General features: G+C 40.8%; 1 protein-coding gene across 1 annotated transcript in view; it reads left to right on the forward strand.

The window, feature by feature from the left end:
• Nucleotides 1-4,551: 4,551 nt before the first annotated feature.
• The window catches only part of myo15ab (myosin XVAb), a 61,287-nt gene continuing 40,730 nt past the window's right edge, over nucleotides 4,552-25,108 (forward strand). Inside the window, exons 1-28 of the mRNA XM_088342924.1 lie at nucleotides 4,552-4,628; nucleotides 4,720-4,783; nucleotides 4,858-4,967; nucleotides 5,247-5,321; nucleotides 5,391-5,481; nucleotides 5,574-5,579; nucleotides 5,655-5,758; nucleotides 7,961-8,024; nucleotides 9,884-9,997; nucleotides 11,619-11,785; nucleotides 13,737-13,845; nucleotides 13,922-13,980; nucleotides 15,212-15,335; nucleotides 15,403-15,498; nucleotides 17,189-17,320; nucleotides 17,396-17,521; nucleotides 18,622-18,699; nucleotides 18,777-18,928; nucleotides 19,002-19,047; nucleotides 19,120-19,244; nucleotides 20,720-20,837; nucleotides 20,903-21,078; nucleotides 21,163-21,247; nucleotides 22,555-22,794; nucleotides 23,482-23,514; nucleotides 23,598-23,679; nucleotides 23,761-23,891; nucleotides 24,459-24,554. Of these exons, the coding sequence (XP_088199050.1) occupies nucleotides 4,564-4,628; nucleotides 4,720-4,783; nucleotides 4,858-4,967; nucleotides 5,247-5,321; nucleotides 5,391-5,481; nucleotides 5,574-5,579; nucleotides 5,655-5,758; nucleotides 7,961-8,024; nucleotides 9,884-9,997; nucleotides 11,619-11,785; nucleotides 13,737-13,845; nucleotides 13,922-13,980; nucleotides 15,212-15,335; nucleotides 15,403-15,498; nucleotides 17,189-17,320; nucleotides 17,396-17,521; nucleotides 18,622-18,699; nucleotides 18,777-18,928; nucleotides 19,002-19,047; nucleotides 19,120-19,244; nucleotides 20,720-20,837; nucleotides 20,903-21,078; nucleotides 21,163-21,247; nucleotides 22,555-22,794; nucleotides 23,482-23,514; nucleotides 23,598-23,679; nucleotides 23,761-23,891; nucleotides 24,459-24,554 (2,868 nt within the window). The 5' untranslated portion in view covers nucleotides 4,552-4,563. The remainder of the gene's footprint in view (nucleotides 4,629-4,719; nucleotides 4,784-4,857; nucleotides 4,968-5,246; nucleotides 5,322-5,390; nucleotides 5,482-5,573; nucleotides 5,580-5,654; nucleotides 5,759-7,960; nucleotides 8,025-9,883; nucleotides 9,998-11,618; nucleotides 11,786-13,736; nucleotides 13,846-13,921; nucleotides 13,981-15,211; nucleotides 15,336-15,402; nucleotides 15,499-17,188; nucleotides 17,321-17,395; nucleotides 17,522-18,621; nucleotides 18,700-18,776; nucleotides 18,929-19,001; nucleotides 19,048-19,119; nucleotides 19,245-20,719; nucleotides 20,838-20,902; nucleotides 21,079-21,162; nucleotides 21,248-22,554; nucleotides 22,795-23,481; nucleotides 23,515-23,597; nucleotides 23,680-23,760; nucleotides 23,892-24,458; nucleotides 24,555-25,108) is intronic.

Consider the following 25,108-nt stretch of genomic DNA (forward strand, 5'->3'; position numbering starts at 1 on the left):
CAATGATGATGGCTTCTCAACAGCTAAAGCCATCAATGTCACCACAACAGCAATTGTTTTTGGAGCGAAGTACAATGCCTCAAACATTAACACAACAGGTTATGTCACCACAACTAATGTCAAACCAGCATCAAGGGGTGTTGTCACAGCAAACTATGTTGCCACAGCTAGGAATGTCACCTTATCAAGAAATGTGGCCACAACAAGCGATGCCATCTCAAAGATTTAGTTCCCAATCAATAATGCCACCAGAGGAGCTGATGACAATGTCACGGCACCCAGTGATGTCCCCTGAAACAATACTTGACCAGACAATAAATTCATTAGGAGAGCAAACGATGCCACAGCAGTCAATGATGTCGCTGCAAATGACAACTCCCCAAGCAATGATGTCACCCGAAGAACAAATGCTGTCCCAGCAAAGGGCGACAGCCCATCATCAGATGCTCCCCCATCAAGGTTACAGCCTTCCGCCAATTCCCACACCAACTGCCATGATTATCAAGCAAGCAGGTATGTCCCCACATACTATGGGCCGCATGCCGCCTTCTCAAAGTCCCTCCCGGCAGTCTGTCATAATCCCCACCTCTCAGGTCTCACATTACTCTGATCCTATGGTCTCAATGGTATCCTCACCAATCATGCCACAAAGACAAATCCTCACCCCACATTTGACCATGAGAAAAAGTATCATAAATACCCAAAGACCCCCCTCTGTTGTTTTACGGAGATCATCCCATCAACCCTCACCAGAAGCCCCCCCATTCGCCCCCCCTACATTGCAACCTCAGTCCCCCTTGAATCGGGTAGCTTCACCATCATTTTCACCTCATACGAACATAATTCAACAAAGTTCTCCACCATTGACAAGAACATCAATGATGCAGCGCTCTCCTCCTTCTTCACCACGTGCCTCAACAAGGATGCACAGTCCACCAGCAACACCTGTTCTTGCTAGAAGTCCATTGGGAGGGAGAAGGTTGACTGGACAACCTTCACCAGAGCAAGTATCTCCTGCCCTTTCTCCTCAACCCAGCAGAAGACAATCTCCCTCCCAATCTCACCAAAGTTTATCCCCTAAAGTGGCCCGACCAGCATCCCCCACTCTCTCTCGACGCTCAACTCGGCTGTTAAGAGATCCCACACCACTAACCAGGCCAAGAATGGGAAGGAATGTTCCCCTAGGAACTGTTAGACCCTCACCTATGGGACTTAGAGGACGTCCAGTACCCCCACCCACCCAAAACGTTCGTCCATTCCGTGCAGGCTCTATAAGAAGCAATAGATCATCTGTTCTAACTATTGACTCTTCTCATCCGTCTTCTCCTTTTCAGTCACCTCATATCATTCACCGCGCTCCCCTTGTGAGGCAAGATTCCGATAATTTTCATTCACGGCCTGTGGCCCGAGGGCGTCCACTTGTGGCCCAAAATCATTTGAGAAGTATTCCCCCTGCTTCACCCGCAGTCAGACACATTTCCCATCCTGCATCACCACGCCTTCCTCCTCGACAATCACGTCTGTCTAGCCCCCAGCTTCCCCCTCCCAGCATCCGTCCTGAAGAGCTGTACGAATCAACTCCCTACGTGGACCCATTCACTGATCCTGTTGCTACACCTGTTTCACCAATGCTATCTAGTGCTTTACAAAATCAGTCTTTCCGAGAAGACTATTTATCTTCTTCCCCCTTTGGCCCCCAATCCCCAGTGATGGAGATTGATAGAACCACAGGCCAATTTGCAGGGTCGCATTTTCCCACATCCCCTGTTCTCCCTGCTGCCATGCAAAACCAAGCACTTCGAGATGCGTCCTATCTCTATCCATTGCACCCACAAGAGTCGCCCATGATGCCTTCTTCTCCACTTTTGTCCGGAGCACTGCAAAATCAAGCAGTGAGAGATGCATCCTACATTTCACCTCTACATCGGCCGTTATCACCGTACGAGCAACCTATAGCCCCTTCTTCTCCTTTGGTGTCCAAGGCCATGCAAAACCAGGTAGTACGAGACGCATCCTTTGCTTCTCCTTTTGAGCAGCCCATGGCCTCTTCTTCCCCAATCTTGTCTAAGGCACTGCAAAACCAGTCACTGAGAGATGCATCGTTTTCTTCTCCTCTTCCAAGGCCATTACTTCCTCATGAGCAGCTAATTACTTCATCCTCCCCAATGGTATCCAGAGCATTGCAGAATGAAATGTTGAGAAGTGCTTCTTATGTGTCCTCCCTTCCAAGACCTCAGTCCCCATACATGCAGTCTGGCCCATCATCGCCACTGCTTTCAGGAGTCATGAGAGATGGGCAAGCACTCAGAGGTGTGGCCTCCTATCCCACTGTGCATTTCCACTCACCCTATGGACAGACATATGTCACTGGGTACGATTACATATCTGAACCAGGCCCAGAACCCCTGCTCTATGATGCTTTGCAGAACCGTGCAGACTTTCAAAGCATGACAGCATTAAGATCCCCAATGATGCAACGCTATAATCCTTATGCACCAATGGGCCCCAAGGTCCATCATGCACTGCAGCAGAATCCAAACATCCGCCAGGCATCTTATCAGACTCCTTTGCGATTCAGCAGATCCCCTTACAGGCCCCCACTACCTTCTTCATCAATGCTGGCAAGTGCCATAAATAATCAGCAGCTGATGCAGGCATCATATCGGCTGCCAGATGGAACGTTAGTGTCTCCTTATGCACAACCACATTCATCACCACAGCTCAGTCAAGCCTTGCAAAACCAGCAAATCCGTGGAGCTTCATATATTTTACCTGATGGATCAGTTATCAGGGTGGGTATTCAATGTTATTTGATAAATATAGAGCAAAATTCTAATCACTTTCATTCTGCATGAAATAGGACCAGCAAATTCCCCAGAAACCCATGTCTCCTAACCTAGCCAGAGCACTTCAGAACCAAGATCTCAGAACTGCTTCATACACGCTACCCGATGGCACTATTATAGATCCAAAAAACCAAGTAACTTATGAATATAGAATCATGATTTAGATACATTGCTTCTGCATTTGACACCCATTAACCTCTCTTTTTTGATCCAGCAACCGGTTTCTCCAGACCTTGCTAACGCTCTGAAGAACCCAGCACTACGTGACGCTTCCTACTCACTGCCTGACGGTACTGTCATCATTGACCCCAAAAAAACTAAATCCCCAAACCTTGCAGCAGCACTTCAAAACCCTCATCTCAAATCGGCATCCTATACTCTGCCCGATGGCACAATCATCATCGACCCACGGAAACCTGTTTCTCCAAGTCTTGCCAATGCCCTTCAGAATTCTGCCCTCAGGGGTGCCTCATTGAATTTGCCAGAGGGAGTTCGGGACCCCAGTACACCCATCCCACCAGACTTGTTCAAGGTCTTTTATCATTCTCTTATTGCAATGCCTTACAATGTACCTTATCGAAAACTAGCTACTTATCTTCTCTGTAACAGGCTCTTAATAACCCAGCCCTAAAGGGGGCATCCTTAACACTCCCTGATGGAACCATGATTGTTGACCCAAGAAAACCAAAGAGTCCCACCCTGACTGCTGCCCTTCAAAATCCCTATCTTAAGGGTGTAGCATACACTCTGCCAGATGGAACCATCATTATCGACCCACGTAAACCACTCACTCCTAACTTGTCAAAAGTACGGTACATAGTCCTAGTAATATCCTAATTTTGCAGGTGGCATACGCATTTCAAATAATTTGTTGCTCTTCCCCCCATATAGGCTCTTACGAATCAAAACATTCGGAATGCTTCATATCACCTCTCCGATGGTTCCCTCATAATCCCCGGTCAGCAGCCCACAACTCCAAATCTCTCCGCTGCTTTGAGGAAGAACATGGCACTACGTTCCACCGATCTCTTTAACCTTCCGCAAAACTCTGTGTTCACGGGCGGACCAAGACCCAGCAGTCCGAATCTTTCCTCTGCCCTGAAAAACGACGAGCTGCGTGGCATCCGTTACAGGTCATGAAGAAAACCGTAGACTTACATAAGGAAAAGCGATAGTAATAAAGACAATAAACTTAAGTTTCATTTGACCCACAGGCTTCCAGATGGCTCCATTCTGACAAGGCGGTTTCACAATCCAAACCTTTCCAACGCCATCCAAAACCAACAGCTTCGCTATGCTTCATACAGGCCCCCTGCAGCACTATATGGCACGGATAATCGCTATGCTGCAGTCCCACCCTATGGGCCCCACTCAGGCCACTGGGCTCGAAATGCCAGGGGTGGTGACGAAACGGGGGAGGACGTATGGGCCTCCGAGAGAGTTTTACCGCATGGTACAGTTCAGCATCTGACCAAATGGTCCATGTATAGAGAAACTGGTGTAATGGATGGCTATTTGCCCATTCCTAATGTTGAGGATGGGGGGCCCCAGGATCCTGACTGGACACCTGTCCGAGAGAAGGTTCCTGGTCAGAGCTGGTATGACAAGGTAGTCAGTAGTTCATAGAGAATGGTCACAAATCGAGGCCATAATTAATGATGAAATATTCAGGCTAAGGCTGTTGTTGTTATGGTTTTAGATCTACTCTATTCTAAGCATGCCAACAACCAGCCACCGGGTAAAACGCTGGGCTGAGGGCATGGAGGATTTGACACAACTGCCGTAAGCTTTACTGAAAATCTAATGTCTTGGCTCGCTGTGTAGGTCCATTCAAGGTAGTGTCTTTTTTTCATTGCAAACATGTTTATTTCAGTGAACTTAATGAGACCACCGTCCTGATGAACCTTAAAAAACGATATGATCAGGAACTCATCTATGTAAGTATTCTCCCTGGCGCATGTTGTACTTAAACAGGTACACATCCCTATACATACATTTGCTCTTTTCAAAGACATACATTGGCAGCATCTTGGTCTCCATCAATCCCTACAAGCTTCTAAATATTTACGGCACAGACATGGTACTGCAGTACGAGGGACATGGCCTGAGCGACAATCCTCCGTAAGACCCAGATTTGTGCGTTCACATTGAACAAAACAATTATGATCTTATATTTTATTCAAATTTCCTTTTTCGTTATGGATAATGTTACGCTGTACTAAAAATGCCATTTGACTAGCAACTGCTTTATAATTGTTCTTAGAAATCCATACTTTAATTTGCAGCTATTCTGGCACTGTATTTGCACCACTGTTTTATACATTACTATACTCGTGCAAACCTACAAGAATGGCACTAAGTGCAATTGCTTATTAAAAAAATCAATGTGTCTGTTTCCAGTCATCTCTTTGCCCTTGCTAATCTCTCCTACACCAACATGATGGATGCCAAAAACAACCAGTGTATTGTTATCAGGTACCGCATTTGGTTCCAGAATATTCCAAAATGAATCATTATTAACATTTTAGCATGGTTTGTTTGCAGTGGAGAAAGCGGGTCCGGGAAGACGGAAGCCACCAAGCTTATTTTGCGGTATCTGACAGCCATACATCACAAGCGCAATGTGACGCAACAGGTGAATAAGTTCAGTAAACTTATCTATGAACAATAATTTCAGATAACCCAATTTTCACTTTCCTTTGCTCTAACTGTGTCCCTTCCCATTAGATAGAGGTGAGACATTCCACAGCATTGTTGTCCATTTTGTTAGGAGTTGGCCACGATAATGTGCATTTACAAATTGATTAGATCCTGGAAGCCACACCCCTATTGGAGTCCTTTGGCAATGCCAAAACGGTGCGCAATGACAATTCTTCACGCTTTGGAAAATACACGCAGATCTGCATGGAAGAGTAAGTTTTATTGATTAAGACTATTTTCAACAGCTTCATATTTTCAGTGGTAAAAAGTAACATTCAGTTAAGCCCAAAGTATAATTTTAGTTTCATCAACATACTGATAACTATGGAGGACTGATCCTGCCATATGTAGAAAAAAATATATAAATAAATACCTACAAATAAATGCCATATAGATAAATAAACACATGAATAAATCACGTAATGCTAATTAAATTATATAGATAAAGTGATTTTTGTGAAATACAACCAAATTGTATAGAACCGACGTTATTGTCATTGATAACAGCATAGGGAACATTGTTTTGCAACAAGATTAGACGTGCCACTCCAGGACATGCATGTGATGAGAACTGAAAAGGGAAAATGGTAGTGCTTGGAGACGTACCTAAGTTTATTTTGTAATAATAGTGCAATAAAAAAAATAGTGCATCATAACAAAAGTACAATGAAAATTTGTGCAATTACATTTAGCAGCAAACCCATTTTCCAATACAATTGGCAAGATATATATTTCTCACACTCTTTTGTGCTTGTTTAGGGTAGAGATGACCCTGGGGGGAAACTGTCCCTGAGATGTTAGTCCTTGTTTTAAGGGATCATCAGCACCTACCAGAGGGCAGCAGTTCAAAGGGGCGGTGGCCAGTGAGACAAGTCCTTTACGATATTGTTGGCTCTGTTGCAGTATTGCAAGCTGGCCATGTCCTTCAGACTGGGTAGAGAGCAGCCAATGACTTTCTCAGTAGTGTTGATAACTCTCTGGGTGGTCTTCCTGTATGCTGCCATGCTCCCAGTTTACCAAACTGTAACACTTTATGCCAGAATACTCTCCACTGTGGATTTGTCGAAGGACGCCAGCAACCTCTGTTCCAGATTATTTGTCTGAGCCCCTTCAGGAGTTGGACTTACTTTTGCGCCTTCCCCACCACCACCTTAGTGTTGGCAGACCAGGAGAGGTCGTAAGAGATGTGCACTCCCAGGAGTTTGAAGGAGTGGACTCTCTCCGCACAGTCTCCTTTAATGATGAGTGGAAATGGCTCTGTGCTTGTCTTTCTTAAGTCGAATATGACTTCTTTGGATTTTGTGGTGTTCAGTATTAATTAACATTTCAGATACCACATCATCAGCATCCTTCCTGTATGCTGCCTCATTCCTATCAGAGACAACAAAGGGGGTGACGTCAGCAAACTTTACAATTTTGTTTGTGGGATGGGTTGGTGAGTAGTCCGAGGTGTACAGATTGAACAGCAGAGGGCTCAGGACACATCTTTGGAGGGATTCAGTTGTCATTATAAGCGTGGAAGAGACAGGGCAACCGAGTTTCAGTACATGTCGGCGGTTGGAGAGAAAGTCCATAATCCTTGCAGCAGATGTAAGACAAGAGATTCAGGTGATAGTGTTTCTTCACCAATATCCCTGGATTGATTGTATTGAATGCAGAGCTGAAGTCCAGTAAGAGCACCCTGACATAGCTCCTGCCTTTCTCCGAATGGCTCAACGCAGTATGAAGAGTGATTTATTGCATCGTCAGTGGAGAGGTTTGCTCTGTAACTTATAAGGGGGCCAAGTCTTGGGGGTAGGGAGCCTTCATTCAATTTGTTTCATATATTTACTCATTAGGTGAATAATCTATGGGTTTCCTTATTTATATGGCATGTGTTTGTAGGTATTAACATGTTTTTACATTTATTTATACATATGGCATGATCCGTCCTTCATACATAACTACTTGTTTAGCAAAGTGTAACTGTTAAATTAAGTAAAATAGGGGAACCTTTTTGTTTTATGCCATGATGAAAAGACAAATCAGACTCTTAATGACAGAGAGGAGGTCGGAGTGACACACTTGTTAGGCAGCACTCTAGCATCATTTATTTATTCAAAAAGTTAAACGTAACTCAGAGAGTAACACCTTTAGACCAACCATGTTTTTGTTGTCAGAAACACGACCTCCTTTTGTGTGGGATTCTTATAAAACCTTGACATAGTGAGTAATGTCACCCCTGATAGCGATACTGCACAAAGACTATTCAAGACTTTGACGAGTAACTACCACAATTAGGTGGCGAGATGACCGGTGTCAAACACCTGAACGTGTTACACATGCACAGCTTGTCACTGTACTCTCAACTTTTTGTGTCTTTGTGTGCATGCTGGACTTTGCCTGTGTGTGCCCACTCCAACCTAATCAACCAGGGGAGTAATCAGCGGTGCCATAACATCTCAGTACCTTTTGGAGAAGTCCCGCATTGTCTTTCAGGTAAATTAGACACTCATCCAAAAACAAACATGCACTTACACACGGCATCTTCTTACAAATGAGTCAGAGTGTTCGAAATAGGAGAATCATGAGTCAGTCAGTGGGAGGTGTCAAATACAATGCTGTGCCTCTTTAATCCTGATGTCCATTAAACATTTCCGTCAATGGAACCTGTCGTCTGCAAGAGAGAGATGACCTCACACGAACACGCACACATGCAGGCAAAGCCTCTTCTGATTGACATCACCAACACTCGCCTCCATGTTGATTCTTTTTATTTCAATTTTTCCTGGCGCGTGTCATTCCATCATTATCTGATCAACAAAATGGCCTGCAGTTTCATTTGGAACTTTCTATGTGTGTTATTCAATACATCTTCACATGTTCACATGTTTGGCATATTTAGGAAACCACACATGTTATTTATAGTGTTACCAAAAAAATTCCAGTTATTTATAGATAGATTGACATTTTTGCACCGTACATCACAAACAAAATTACAATGAACTCAAAATCAACCACTTTGGTAAACAGTTGAGAAAACAAAAGGGGGAAAAAGGCTGACGGGAAAAAGCTAAAGCTTATTCTGGCCACGTATCTTAATCAGTTCAAAAACTTTTCGTATTAATAAAATCATGTAACCAGTTATTATTGATGAAAACATTATTCAAAAGCAAAAGAAAATAACAATCAACACTTGATAAGACATCAGATAATAGATATAGGATTATCATTTCTCATCCCACGATTTGATTCAAGATAATCACACACAAAATTATACTGAACATTTTCTATAAGTGAATAAATGCGTGGTTTTTGAATTATTTTTTCAATTTGCCTTTTTCTGTTTCATTTTTTTCTGGAGACATCTTTTACAACCCATGTGCGATGAGACCTTGTCTAGTTTGCTCTAGGAAATTTCCAATCTTTTCTTTGCAAAAAAGCATGTCATTGATTAGTATCTTTTCTTTTTCCATTGATCAGACAAGTAAAGTCCTGTAACATTCATCCAAATTAAAAGGTGGCAGAAAAGTGCTATTTATTTATTGTTTAGTACTAATTAGCTGTCCATTTGGTAGTACAGGGACATACTGTTTATTTAATAACGTATTATTTTGTGAAGCTGTTTAGGATCCAACTAAAAATTATTAAATCAATCTAATCACAAACTGACATAGTTTTAATATGTTCTTATTTCATAAAAACTATACAGAAAATGTTAAGTGTTAAAAATAGTTACACTTGAAGACCATTTTCCTTATTTTACATATTGTTTTGTTGTTCTAGAAAGAAAAATCAATATACACACTTATTATTGATTGATGCACATATGCAAATCTTGAACAGGGATTTATACCGATATTACATACAGATACCATGATTAAATACAATTCCCTTTGCTCTGTAAAATAACTACTGATATTTTAAAGAAATGCCTCTGAATCCCAAAATGATCATCTTTCTTTATTTGGGGTACTTATGATATTGTTCAGGCACCAAAAGCAATTTTCTATAATCACAAAACTCTAATAAAATATAGTGGAGGAATGAGAAAAGTACAGTGAAAACAAATACACAACTATTTCTGATGTATGATGCCCTGCAACTGTCTGGTAACCAGTTCTGGGTGTCTCCTGCACACTGCTCGAAGTTAGCTAAGATGGACTCCGGCACCCCCGCCGCCCTACTGAGGACAAGCGGTGCTGTTATTGGATGGATGGATGGATACAACAATGAATCAAGATCATCTCAGGGACCAGAGAAAACATTCTCGAGGGCCTTGACTTTGACATATGTGTAATATACATTAAAATGCCCTATCATGTGTGATTTATTTTTTTCTTACACATTGCGTTCAGGCCAAATCTGAGAGAAACTACCACATTTTCTACGAGATGCTGGCAGGCCTTCCTCCTCAACAGAAACATTCACTGTATCTTCAGGACGCTGAGACGTACTATTATCTCAATCAGGTGCGCACACACAAATGCACGTAAACATGCACACACAAGCTAAACACACTTCAAGAGTGCAGCTAATCACTTTCAGGGTCCACAAATGACTTGTCATCTGTGAGCCAAGGTGACATTCATTTTGCAGACGTTGATTAATGTTCACAAATGTAAATGTGACTTGAGTAACCTTTTACTCTGCTTGAAGTAAATGCAGCAACATGATGAATGTAATTTTGCTACGCTAGAGTTTCTTCATCTCTGACTGTGGATTGAAGTTCTTATATTTTAGGTACCTCTATCAATGAACCCAACGTGGGTCACATACAGTGCCTTGCAAAAGTGTTGGCCCTCCCAAGACCTTTAGGGTCGTTGACCTGTTTGAAGGTGAACCTGATTCCCATTCTCAGGGCTCTTGCAGACTCCAACAGATTTTTGTCCAGAATTGCCATGTGTTTGGCTCGATCCATCTTCCAATCAACCCTTACGATATTGCCAGTCCCTGCTGAAGAAAAGCAACCCCAGAGTCCAACGCTGCCACCACCATTTTGACAGTGGGGACGGTATTTTCAGGGTGATATTCAGTGTTACTCTTATGCCAAACGTAAAGCTTTGAATTCAGTCCAAAAAGTTAAATGTTTGTCTCATCTGACCAGAACACCTTTTTCACATGTTATTTGTGCCCCTATGTGGCTTCTTGCAAACGCCAAACGGGCCTTTTTTGTATTCTCTCAGCAAGTACTTTATTCTTGCCTTCATTCCATAAGAAGCAGATTTATGCAGAATATAACTAATAGTTGTCGTATGCTCGGATCGTTCCCACCTCATCCAATGTGATTATGGGCTTCTTGGTTGCTTCCCATTGTTTGTGCCAAAAGTTTAGACTGGGATCTGACCGATCTTGGTAGGTTTCCAGTGGCTTTATGCTCTCTCATTTTTGATATTATTGCTTGCAAATAGCTTCGAGAGATGTGTAAACGTTGCTTAATCTTCTTGTATCCCATATCTGCTTTGAACTTTTTCATAACTATCCTAGACCTGCCTGGTATGTTCTTTGGTCGTCATAAATCTAGTGTCTCCTTTTACAGATCACTGAGCCCATCACTTGTGAGTAGCACTTTAACTTAGACTTGATGACACACAGGTCCATTCTTTTTGTCATTTTTCTTCATTTAGGTAGACATTCAGAAGTCATCAGGGAAACTTCTGGAGTCAGTTGGCTTAGCTGCGCGAACAGGGGGTGCAATAGTTTTGCAGTACCTACTTTTCATTTTTTCTCCTTGTAAATATGATTTACATGTTGAAAAAATGTTTTACTACACGAAATATGGCAATTTGGCAATAACTTTGCCAAGCACTATATTAGTGGACTATATAGAGCAGGGGTGGCTAACCCGGTCCTGGAGAGCCGCATATCCTGCATGTTTTGGAGGTTTCTCTGCTCCAATACAGGTGATTCCAATCATCTGTATCATTATCAAGCTCTCACAAAGCCTGCAAAGAAGGTGGAAATTGGTGTCACCTGTCTTGGAACAGAGAAACCTCCAAAATATGCAGGAAGTGCGGCTCTCCAGGACCGGGATAGCCACCCCAGATATACTGTAGAGGCATTTTTAAGGGTTGTGTTTGCACCTGAGTGCAGGGAGGCGACTGCAAAATCTCAGGCAAGGATGACGGTGAGGACTTCCGACGGCTGCAGAGCGCTATGGACATCCTGCGATTCAACATTGAGGAGCAAAAAAGCATCTACCAACTCCTGTCGTCCATCCTGCATCTTGGCAATGTCTACTTCCAGGCACACCAGGTTACGTGTGACACATACATGCTAAACTAGGGTGGGGCAAACTTTTCTGTTTTGTTCACATTTTTGTATTTGTCTTTGTCCACATCAATGTTAAAGTCAAAGGTCCCGAGGCCTGATGTGGCCTGCAAGAAGGTTTTCAATGGTCCCTGAGATTATCTTGATAATCATTGTGTTATAAACCAGGAACCTTTGAGTATTTTTTTTATTAAAAAGGTGTTGTTTTTCTTCAATACATTTTTCCAATTTATTTGATTGTATTTCAATCCAATTATATTTTTTAAGAATATCTTAGTTGAGTGAGCGATAGAAAGTTGTGTTGAGGAATGTTGTTTTTTTTTTTTTTTTCGAAAACCGAGGAGGCAAGTTTTCAAAATAGAGTCTGAAAACAGACGAGCAGTTTTTTTTATAGAATATATTCTGGGGATAAATCAGCTAGCAGACGGCGGCTGTTGCAATTCACTTTCATTCATTCTTATACAAAAAGGGCATTCCATAAGATTATTGAAAAGCTGTTATGAGTTAAACACAGTTAAATGGAGCATTATCCTACTGATGACTGCCTTGTCATCCATCCATCCCTTATTTGCACCCCTTATCCTCTGTAGGGTCGCGGGGGTGCTCGAGCCCATCCCAGCTATCTTCGGGCAGTGGGCAGGGGCCACCCTGAACTGGTTGCCAGCCAGGCGCAGGGCACACAGGGACAGACAATTCGTTCGCTCATTCACACCTAGGGACAATTTGGACCGGCCAATTAACCTGATAATGCATGTTGTTGGAATGTGGGAGGAAAACGGAGTGCCCGAAAACCCACACAAGCACGGAGAGAACATGCAAACTCCACACAGGAAGGCTGGTAGCTGGATTTGAACCCATGACCTCAGAACTGTGCTGCACACGCACTAACCACTGCTCCGCCGTGCTGCCCTGTTTACACATTGTATCAACCGAAAATGTGTTTTGCCTTGTTTGTGCTAAGAGGGAAACAACAGGCTACTGATGGTGTTTGAAAATTAGCTGGTAGCATTACTAAGGCAGCTTCTCAATTTTCAAAGAATCAGGAAATTGACTATGAATGTACATTATACACTGCAAAATTATTAATTTTAGGTAGTGAGAATACATTTAGCTTTAGCAGTTAGCTGTTAATGTTAGTATCTGCATTGACTCTTCTTTCTGGAATGCTAACTGCAACTAACACAACATTACCAACTTGCTTTGCTCAACCTCTTGATACCCAAGCTCTTGTTTGATGTGCAATAATGTACAGTACACACATGCGTTCACCAAGTCACTTTTGTTCAATCTGCATTGATATACGTGCAAGTGTGCACAAAGTATTAGGAAGCTGAGCAACTAAAACTAGCTGTGTTAGCATTATCAACCAGCATTAACAACTAGCATTGGCTAGCAATGCTAAATAAAAACATTAGAAAATAAATAATGAATGCACTGCAATGCAAATAATTGTTTTCCTTTTTTAATGAATGATTCTTTTTTTACTTTGGGAGGTCATCAGCCTGAACTGGGCAAATATTTAGCTTTAGCGGTAAGCTTTAGTAATGTCAGGAATTGCTTTAGGGTTTGATAGCTGATTATCATCTAGCATTAGCAGTTTCTTTCATTTCCTGGTCGATCATTTTCTCCAGCAACACGATCATTGTCAAACAGGAACCAGGCGAAGCACCTGAGTTGGCAAGACGGTCTGACCTACAAGGATTGAGCTTGGCGAAGCAAACCCAACCAAAATCTTGACTTTGGTTGCCCTTTCTGTCTTCATTTTGTTTTAAGTGGAAGTAAACCGAATTCGTGATTTCAGTATTGTGTTTTATAGTACACTTTAATGTAATGTTTAATCAGCCAAATTTAAGTAATGAACCAGTTCACTAGTTGAAGGTTGCCCGGTCTGACAAAGATGTTTACAACCCTGATATATGGCCGCACCCTGCAGACTGGAAGTGGGCAGGAGACGGCATCCGTGGTTAGTGCTCAGGAGATCCGTATGGTCTCTGAGCTGCTAAAAGTGTCCCCAGAAGGCCTGGAAAAGTGTGTCACCTTCAAAGTTATGGTGAGCACTACACACCGACGACAAACAACCTTCGTACAATGGGCCTATGTTGATGGACAGAATATTTTATTTGCAGGACACAGTCAGGGAAAAGATATCCACTCCGCTCACAGTTGAGAGAGCCGTGGATGCCAGGTTAGTTGAAGTTGAAGTAGCTTTCTTACTGTATATATATGTGTACGTATCTGAATGGCATAATGTACAGTGGTACGTCTTCGCACCTCTAAACACAAGAATTCCGGTATAAAGGTTTTTTTTTTTTTGCAAAACTTGCTAGATGAAGGAAAAACTAGTTCAAAATCAGTCCCAGAGGTTACCACTAGAGACCGCTCATTGCTTGTGACTGCTTACCACCATGCAAACTACTACAGGTGAAAAGAAATTGATGAAAAAAATTGTGGGTTATTTTAAGGTTACAGTTAATTTAAGTTTAGGTGTACAATAAGTGTTTACATATCATTAACAGTCTCCTGATCTATTACCTGATCTCAACCTCTGCCAATTGCTCCTCGTATTAATGGTTGCAATTCCCCTAATTAAATAATTATAAACCTTACAAACACAAGACATTACCTGTTCACTCACAGCAAGACAGCCTATTCAGAGGAACGCAACAATATAAGCAACGTACGATGACATGTACGTTGACATTTTCTGTTATCAGTGACCGGATTAAAGACGAAATGGGCAAGATGAGAACGGTCTTTTTTATTTTTAAAACCCGTACAATAATTGTTGTTTGCAATTATCAAAAAATCAGATGAGTATAATGTATAGCGGTACCACACGACACTTATTTTTTACTCTTTACATTAATTTTGTTAAAGGTAAATTGTGTAATATGTGACCGCTATGAAACTGTATGTGAACAAAAAACAGTGCCAAAATAAGCACCGCATAGCAAGAGGCCAGACAGACATGGCAGCGACTACTAGATATAGATTCCACTATGTAACAGAAGTACAAATTTCTTGACCTATGAATATTTATAGAAATACTTATAAAAATTTACAGTGGTAGGATAGTTCATGCATTTTTGCCTATTATTCAAATCACTGTTTGTTTTTTTTACTGAATGAATAGGGTTTTTTATAAATTCATATTATACTTTCCCTTTTAGAATAAGTTTGAAAAATCTGTAATATTAAAATGCCCAAGAGTCAATATTTTTTCCAAGAGAGACTTCTTTGATTTTCTCTTCCCATCTTTGACGGAGGCAAATAAGCATAGGGGTGTGAAGACATTTGGGCTTTCTGTGATGCTCCAAAAGGTGGTGCGGGGGTCGTATCTTTTCAGATGCCCTCTTGTTTCCATAGGAACGTGGTTCTCCTGTTTCTATAGCAACGGTTTTGTGCTTGTCTCGTAGAGACGCCGTTGCCAAGATGCTCTACTCGCTGCTCTTCAACTGGCTGACGGAGCGTATCAATGGGCGGGTGTACCCTCACAACGAGGCGCTTTCCATATCCATACTGGACATTTATGGATTTGAGGTCCTGTTTTTACTTTATACTATTTTAAACAAACACTAAAACATCACTTTTGATCAAACATCTGTAGGAGCTACAGGTGAACAGTTTTGAGCAGCTGTGCATCAACTACGCCAACGAAACTTTGCAATTCTTTTTTAACAAAGTCATCATACAGCAGGAGCAGGTCAGAGAAATATATATATGTACCGGTATATATATATACTTATTTATTTGCATTTTCTTTCTTTTTTTCTTTTTAGATAGAACATTTTCTATACTGCTGACAACCTTTTTAAGCCGAGAGCTACTTTTTGTAACTAATACTTAGCTGTCATGTTTTTTAACTATGGTGTTGCTATGTTAACACGATGTTACAATCGGTTATTGGAAGTAGGGTTGAAGAGACCCTTAAAAATTGTTTTACTAGAAAATAACAATGACCCAGTACTGGTGAAGTATTTTCAGAATTGGTCCGCAGTCACCTCAACTGTGCTTAGGGGGCGAGTCTATGCCCACAGGCTCCATCTTGGAGACCCCTGCTATATTGGAAGCCCTAACACAAACTGACAAAGCACAATGACTCGATACCCTCATGAAAATGATATATCGCCTACGTTATATCCGTATTAGGTAGTAAATATGCAACGTCGTATTATTCTAAAACAGGGGTGGGCATCCTACGGCTCGCAAGCCACATGCCGCCCATTAGGCTTTTAAATCCAGCCAAATAAATGTTATAGTAAAAATAATGTTAATATGTATAAAATAGTTTTAGATAAGTAATACTGATCCAAATGAGTGGTTTGGTGCCACGTTTGTCCTTACTGTCCTCAACAGTCAAATAGTTGGCTACATTATTCCTTACAGTTTTCAAATTTGGTAAGTAAAAAAAGACTTAATTTATTGCTTTGCTTTAATTTGGAGAGCTTCAAAACAATTTCATTAGATGGTCTATTTACAGGTAAACAAAAATATATAAAATGCATATGTAGCTGTCTGCATTTATATTTATCGCTGCTTTTCTTATCTCCTTATATTTTCTTCTCGCTGTTTATTTTGTTTTTTTTATATATTTTGCATGAATGGAATGTTTACAAAAGCAAAAAAATAGCTGCATCTTCTTGAAAAAGCAGCAACAATATGATAACGAACGGATATGCCTACATTATCTTGTCTTCTCATGTATTGCCAAAGTATCAGAATGCTGACTGTTCTGGTTAATACAAAAAAAAAAATCAATTCCTCACGGCACGTTTTTTTTGTCCAATTTGATAAATCAATGCGGCCTGTGTTCAAAATGTTTACCCACCTCTGTCCTAAAACATGGCTGTGACCCAAGTTAAATGCTTCTGTCTAGGATGTACAAGACCAACATTTTTTTTTGATAATACGGATAATGTAATCTCAAAAAGCTGTCGATAGTGATGCAACATACTAATACCATTAGTATATGACATTAGTAAATGTACATTATTCAGTACCGGCTCGTACTGGCACTGATACCGCTACCCCCCAATTTCGTTAGTCTCCTATGGAATAGCTATGGTTACCTACAGGGGTGTGCACAAACAGCATTAATTTAATTTAATGCATTATTATTGATATTAAGTTAGGGTTAGGGTTAGTTAAAATATTTCAATATTAAATAAGTGGGGGTTGTTTTGATGTTTTAAAGAAGGTCTCAAGAGTATGAAATGGAAAAGTGGATATTAGGAAAGCAGTATATTTTAATTTATTTGTGCTTGTAAAGCTATGCCGTTTCAATGGCAATGTTAAAATTACAACAGTTGTAGTTTACCAAAAAATATTATAAAGGCCTGTTCGGCCCCAATAGCAAATATTTATCTTTTGAATATACTTTGCCTGTCTGATAGGAAGAGTACGTACGCGAGCAGATTGAGTGGAAGCAGCAGCCCTTTGGCCACAACCAGGCCTGCCTGGACCTCATTGCTGCAAAGCCTCATGGGATACTACGCATACTTGACGATCAGTGTGGTTTTCCTCAGGTAACCTTTTGCTGCCAAATGCCCTTGATGAAATCGATCTCATGACAATTAACCAACTGTGCTTGTGTCAATTAGGCCACAGACCACACGTTCCTGCAAAAGTCCCATTATCACCACAGTAACAACCCCCTGTATGCCAAACCAAAGATGCCGCTGCCGGAGTTTACCCTTAAGCACTATGCAGGGAAAGTCACCTACCAGGTACTTTTTTAATTTTTTGCATTTATGGTAATTCTGTGAAAGTACAAATATGAGAACTTATAGGACTGAGAGGTGCAAGGTAATGTAATTTAAAAATTGTCAGTAAATAGGTTGATTTCTAGCCAGTTGGTGAGTCAGTAGATTTGAAACTTTAAGAATGTTTGAGGGTTGGTTAATGGATAGTTTGGTAGGATAGATCAATACATACGCAGGAACAATTATCAAATAGTTATCACACATTTGTTTATTAATAATACAGAGTGTATGTTACATCATAGTCTAATAGTAATGATAGATGTTTTGTAAACAGTCTTCTTGTGTTCGCCATAGATGAGACAAGTTTGCAGTGTCAGGTATGAAGATTAATGGTTAACAAGTGCATAGCTTAGCCAAATAAATTGTGAGTTAGTACCATATATACATGCATATAAGCTTATATCACATATACGTTTACATTGCATATGAGGCAACCCATTAAAACTACTATAATAAAGGCTTATACTAAAGTAAACACGTATCCAAAATATTATGAAATGTGTACTTGAACAAGATAGATAATACAGAGTGATACAATGGAATAAAATTGTCTTATTGTCATTGATATCAATGTGGTGAAACATACATACATACATACATACATACATACATACATACATACATACATACATACATACACTGGTTATACTATTATTATCAAAACGGCAATAAAACACAATAAATCACTATAATATGAGATGTGGTCCCTCTTAACCACAATCAAGACAGCACTGATTGAAGAAGAGATCAGACGAGGGGGGGAGTGATGACAACGCACAGCCAAAGGACATTGGGTGGCACGGGTGGCTATGCCAGTATAACGCTCTGTTGAGTTATTTTTGTTTTAGCTGAATATAAGCTGACCCCCTGATCTCAGAATTGTATTTTATAGGTCTAGATTTGGCTTCTCGGCTTGTCGAGAGTCAGCTCGCTGATTAGCTAACAATGTTACAGGCAAGCTAACAAGCTAGCTGGTTTGTTACAGTGACTAATAAGTAGTTATGTTGACCTGTCTTACATGTTTACTTTACTTGCTCAAAGTTTTTGAATGTTTTGTATTTTAGGTGAACAAGTTTCTGGACAAGAACTTTGACACGGTTCGCCAAGACGTCCTGGACCTTTTCATACAGAGCAAAAACCCAGTCAGTCTGACTTTTTTTGAAGTGGTCTATGTTTTATCAATTTCTGTGCTCACAAATGCGGATGTGTGTGCGACAAGATGGTGTCTGACCTCTTCTTGAGGCATTCTGAAGTGGTATCACAGCATCGGTCCAGCGCTCGGTGTAGCAACTCTGCTCGCCGCTTCCAGGCCAACACCGTCAGCGCCAAGTTCCAGACTAGTTTACAGGAGCTACTGGAGAAGGTGGAGAGGTAGCAGACTAATCGGGGAATATTGCAACTCTTTTTCTTTTTACTTTCACCTCGTTGGATTTTTATTTTCAAGGTGTCAACCTTACTTTGTGCGCTGTATCAAGCCAAACCAGCATAAGGTAACCAACTATGATAATACAATCTGGTGTTTCTTATTGAAACTGCTTATGCAATGTTTTGTTCTCATGAAGGAAGCTGGAATGTTTGACATGGACCTGGTGTGCACACAACTGCGCTACTCCGGAATCATGGAGACCATCCAGATACGCAAGGATGGCTATCCCATCAGATTAACATTTCAGAGTTTCCTTACCAGGTGGGTAGGGAGGTATTACATTAGATTACATTATGAAATAAGTGGTGGGAAACCTACATTATTTAGATTTAATCTAGTTGGTCGATCGGTCGGTTGGTGTCATCATTACTCATTGTACTCACCTGTGCCCGCTGGTTTGGCGCAAGCTGCTGCTAGGTGCCTATTTGATTCACCTCCTATTTATACCCAGTACTCCAGTCACTCGTGGTGAGTCCGTCAGCGACCCTCCGCATAGGCAAGGCAAGCACTTTGGCTCCCGTCTGTTCCTGTCTTCATCCGTTTCCCACTCGTCTGTTCCTGATTCCCCATTTGTCTCCGGTTATCAACCCGTTTAGTCCATTTGACCACACTCTGATCCCCGATCCGGCTAACGACCCATTTTTGACCATTTTACCGTGTTTTGATCTCCCGCTCCGGCAAATTCACTTCTGCATTCCGATCCTGCTCCGATCCCGTGAGCTGATTGCTCCCCTTGTCCAGCGAGCATCGGATCACAGGCATTTGTTTCCTCGATATCCGAATAAACCTTTGTGTGAAACGTTACGCGTTTGTTCTGGTTCTGACAGGTTGGTTTTTGACGTGATTTATATCTGGGTAACATTAGTAGCGGTAGCCATTTTCGATGGGTGGGGCGTGTCAGTTTACCTTGATATTTTTGTGATTGACCTAAGAAATATGGTGAACAAATCTCTAGTTAAGCTAGAGGGTTTAGTGTTGAATGAAGACCCTCAGGGACTTATTTCAGCTGGTTAACAGCTCACCGTTATAGGCCAGGCATTTTAACAAAAGGCGTTGCTCTCCCCTCCACTCACCACTAAAATATATTCTCTCATAAAAGGTTGCCAAATTAAGTAGCATTTAATTGTGATTATGCATTTCCAATTATGTTGTATTTTCTGGTTTGTCAGGCGCACTGTGGTATGACGCGCATCATAAAGTCTCTAGAAAATTTGGGGCTTCTAGGTCAACCACATAGTACAGTAACCTAGCTCTTATTCATCATTTGATTGGCAGAGCAAGAAAACAGAAAGTTTGTCATAGAAAAAAAAAACCTTTTATTGTCTTACCTTAACTAAATGAAGTCCACGTGCTGCTCCTTTTGGATAAAAACATCAATAGATTGGGAATCCTGGATCATGAAAAAATGTTTATGCAACGAGAAAAATTGTACTGGATGGCTTGACTTTATGTAAGGTCGCTAATACTCTCACTAATTAGATTGTTTGGAGCTGAGGTGTGTACCAAATCCTTGGTCTTGCCATGAGGCAAGAGAATTGTGTGCCCCACAAAATCCACAAATTGTGAAATTGAATGAGGAAGAAGTTGAATGTTAAATAAATACACCGGTAGACATTTAATATATTAAACTCAATTTCTATGATAATGACCCTGACTGCACGTCACTGGTATGCCTTCTCCTCAGCATCTGTAAGTACAATTTACACTGTATCTGTGTTTGTTGAATCTTTATGCAGGTACAAAGCACTGCTCTGCTTGGAGGACCCACCCATGGCTGATGGAGAAAACTGCGTCATCATGCTGCGAAAGCTGGGACCGGTCAAAGTCGGCTCCTACCAGTTAGGAGTCACTAAGGTCAACTAATATGGACACACACCCATTGAAAAAGGATACATTTACATGTTTATGTGGGTGTGCAGATCTTCTTGAAGGAGGATCTGCACCAGCTCCTTGAGGGCAAGCGTGACCGCGTACTCAACATTGCCGCCCTCACACTGCAGAGATACGTACGCATGTACTTTATACGCAAGAACTTTGTTAAGTTCCGAAATTGCATGACGCTGCTGCAGGCCAGATGCAAAGGATACGTTGTCAGGTGACCCATCACGCAGCTCTCTCGGAAATTGCTGACACCGACGCTCACAATGCTGTTCGTTTGTGTTTTCATTTGCACGCACAGAAAAAAGTTTGCCCGAAGGCAGAAAAGTATTGGGAATTTACGCACCACGATGCGAATCGTCGTCAACCAGCAACGATACATAAGGGTATGTGTGTGTTTGTTTGCCTGTGTGTATGTCATACAGAAATAATTACAAGAATGAAAAAGAAAAACCTATTTCCCGGAAACTTTTCAAAATACATTACTCCTATTTCAGTCATGTGCAATTCAGTGATATACTTAGAAATGAAATAAAACAATGTTTATAGTTAAATAGACACTCAAAACAAGGGGAGAAGACATGAATTGATTTTGGCGAGGAGAACAGGAGTGGACCCAAACTTCAGATAAGAAATTCCAACACGTTTGAAAAGCCCTCCCCATTCTTTTTAGCAAAATCTCCTAGGTCATGAAAGCTGATCTGCTTTAAAGGTTGTAGAAATGGGAAAAAAAAAGAATTAAGGATGTCTGATAGTGACAATGATACAAACAGTGCATAATAGTCAAACCAACAGACAGCAGTGAGGTATACAATTAGTATGTGTCTAATATTAAAAACAGATTAACTTTATCAAACCACGACCATTTATTTATTTCATTTAAAATACTCTATTCTTTTTATGCAAATAATTGATTCTAAAAGTATGTGTAACAATCTGAATTACTTATTAATTGCAATCGGACAAGAAAACAGAAAATAGATGAGCAAATTAAAATTCATATACAGTAAGCCCCTTCTATAATGCAGTTCACCTCTCAGTCTTGCTGCTTCACAGATTTGTGCATTCTGATTAGCTAAATTGTCCATAAAAGACTAGGAATTGGTAATAAATGAACAAATACAGTTTCATGTGTACAGTACAGTGTACAGTACTTCTTTTTGTATATGAATACCTGGGTCTGTAAAAAGTGCTTTTTATTTGATTTCAAAGTACAATAGAGTAAGTAATTGCCTAATAATTGTTAAAACAATTTTTTAAAGATTTTTACTTCAAATGTCTTTTTTATCATGGGTTCATTTTGGAATGTTACCCCTGCGATAAACGAGGGTTCATTGTACTATACATATAAAATAGTTACAAGGAATATAATTATGGAATAGATATACTCATAATTAATGAGATCTGGCTTAAAACTTAAAACATCTCTTTTATAACATTTAAAAAAAAATGTTCATTGTTTGTACTCAAAGACATTCATTTAATATTTGAATGAATGGAGAATGTCCCGCCTTTGTCCAAGCTTTTGTGGAAAAACCATCAGATGTTGGGAAAAAACAGGTGTAGGTATCAGTGCTTTTGCCACCCTCTACTGCCCTTTTTAGAGGTATCAGTACTTGCGATAGTGGCCAAAACCGGAATCAGTTGCCTTCTGATACTGGTATTAGTCCACGGTGATTGCCTGAAAACCAAGGAAGTCATTGTGGACTTTACAGCGTCCAGAAAGACGCCACCCTTCTCCTGGACAGAGAAGTGGTGGAGTGGGGTGAACTTTGCCATCACTTCCATTCAGACCTCTCCAGGTCTACCACCGCTTGATACCTGGAGAAGAAGGCTCAGCAAAAAAATCGTCTTCCTCAAGAAACTTAAAATTAAACCTCGGCTGCTCCTCAACTTTTACAGAGTAACAATCGAGAGCATCCTCTTCCTCAAAGTGACTGTGTGGTATGCCAGCTGCATGGAACAGGAAGGGAAAGGTGGATAGTTAGGACTGCACGGTGCATTGTGGGCGGTCCCCTCCCTGACTTGGAATCAATGTATGTGGGACCAATCGAGGAGAGAGCAAAGGCCATCAGGAAAGCAGTACAGGAACATCCACGTGAACATTAACAGAATAAGAGTTGTCAATTCCATCAATCACTTTTATGTTACTGGCATTGACAACAAGGAAAATCTTAAATCTCCGAGAGACCATTTAAGAACCAGGGGAATTAAAGCCCTGACAAAAACATCAAATAAATATTATTGCATTATTATGCCACTAAAATGTTACGTTGGGATTTTAAAGTAAGAAATTTGGAATCGGCTTTAATGACAATCAAGAAGTGTGTTTCGTTGTCAGTAATGGTCTTAAAAATTGTGGTATTAAACAATCATTGAAAAAAAACTCTTAATGAAGTACTTATGAATCAATGACAAATATTAATACATTTCCCATTTTTTAATAATTAGATATGTAATTTTAAACAAATAAACTAACCTTAAAAACATTGTGCAATTCAAACTTTAGCTTAATACCTTATGTTATACAAGTTTTATCAAGATCTGTGCTGAAACGAACTGTATTTATACAATCAGTGAACAATCAGTTTGACTTTTCATTACGCGGTCTTTTTGTCAGACGGTGGTGCAGCCAGCGAGGAAGGCTGAAGAGGTGAGCGATGAAGATGAAGAGGAGGAGGGTGGTCAAATTTTCATACAAGTGTGTTTGTGTACGTCGTGTGTTTTTGAGGGTAGGACCGCATCAACCGTGAAGTAGTGAATGTAACTATGCTGCCCATCCCTGCTGAGTTGGCGGCACTGCTTCAGGCTGCTTCAGGTGAGCAAAGAAAGAGGCTATAAATAAACTCGCCCTTTTTGCGTGTGTTCGTCAAATGTATGCGTGTGTGTGCATTTACAGGTGGCACCGAGCTGCATTCGGACTGCCTGGCGCTGGTCCAGGCTCCCAAAGTTCAGGTTGAACCACAGCTGACCTTGCCCCTGGACATTAACAACTACCTCATGACTCATTATGTTCGCGCAATATTTAGGGTAAACACACGCATACACTAAAATAGTGAACCGCAACCACTGTGCCCCGGATGACTTTAAGCCAAGAGATGGCGGCAAAAAACTTTAAATTGTGGACAACACCTTTACTGTTTTTCCAAGTCCGATTCATCATCAAATACATCAAAGAGTTTTGGATGGTACCATAACTAAAAAATAGTGTGATGATGAGCTTTAATCGAATGCCTTTTGCTATGTTATCTATATTCCAGGTGGTCTAGTGATTAGATAGTAGATTTAGACTTATCATTATTATTATTATTATTATCACTGTTGTTATTATTGGTCTGTGCTGCAAGAATATTGTCAGACATTAGACCGGTGCAGAAAAGTTATGGACCACTACACTACACACACACATGCACACACACACACACACACACACACACACACACACACACACACACACACACACACACACACACACACACACACACACACACACACACACACACACACACACACACATACATACATACATACATACATACATACATACATACACACGCGTAAGAAGCAAATCATTTAGGTTGGTTGTAATTCTTTTAGGAACCATACTTTGGGATGCTGACAGCGCCTCTGGAGAACTCCCTGACTCGATTGGATCCAAACTTAAAGCAAGCTGCCCTCGACATCTTTGTTTTGGTACCGTATTCAAAGAAACACACAACTCAGACCACCAGTCCATGCATACAAACATAAAAACAACAAAAGCGAATAAATGACAAACGCTAAAGCCCCGCATGCACCTGGTGCCAACTGCGTCCCACGACACTGGCGATCGACATTTCGCCATTGTCGTCGATGGTGTAGAGCATCAAACATGTTATTTACTGGTCGGTCACAAGATTCTTTAAGTGTGTGGGGAACAGAGGAAAACGGCAACTTGACACATGCACTCTAAAAACAAAAGACTGAAGTGATGTATTTGACCGGAGAGTCCCTTTCATTCTCGAGAAACGAAGACAAACAAATGCTACAGAAACCACCAATGACAACAACATTGGTGCTGTCAAAAATAGGGTTTATATTAATGCCAAACAACAATCATTCACGTTTTTGGGGGGCGCAAAAGTCCTGTCATGAATTCACCGATTCATCAAAGGTGAACACTTTGTATTAAGTAGCCCAAGGAACAACCAACATTGTAACACCAAACGGGATTCCAACAGCATGTCGTAAAAGTTGTTGTCACTGCC

The sequence above is a fragment of the Urocampus carinirostris genome, chromosome 8, assembly GCF_059441175.1.
Source record: "Urocampus carinirostris isolate Australia breed hairy pipefish chromosome 8, RoL_Ucar_1.0, whole genome shotgun sequence".
Lineage (NCBI taxonomy): Eukaryota > Metazoa > Chordata > Actinopteri > Syngnathiformes > Syngnathidae > Urocampus > Urocampus carinirostris.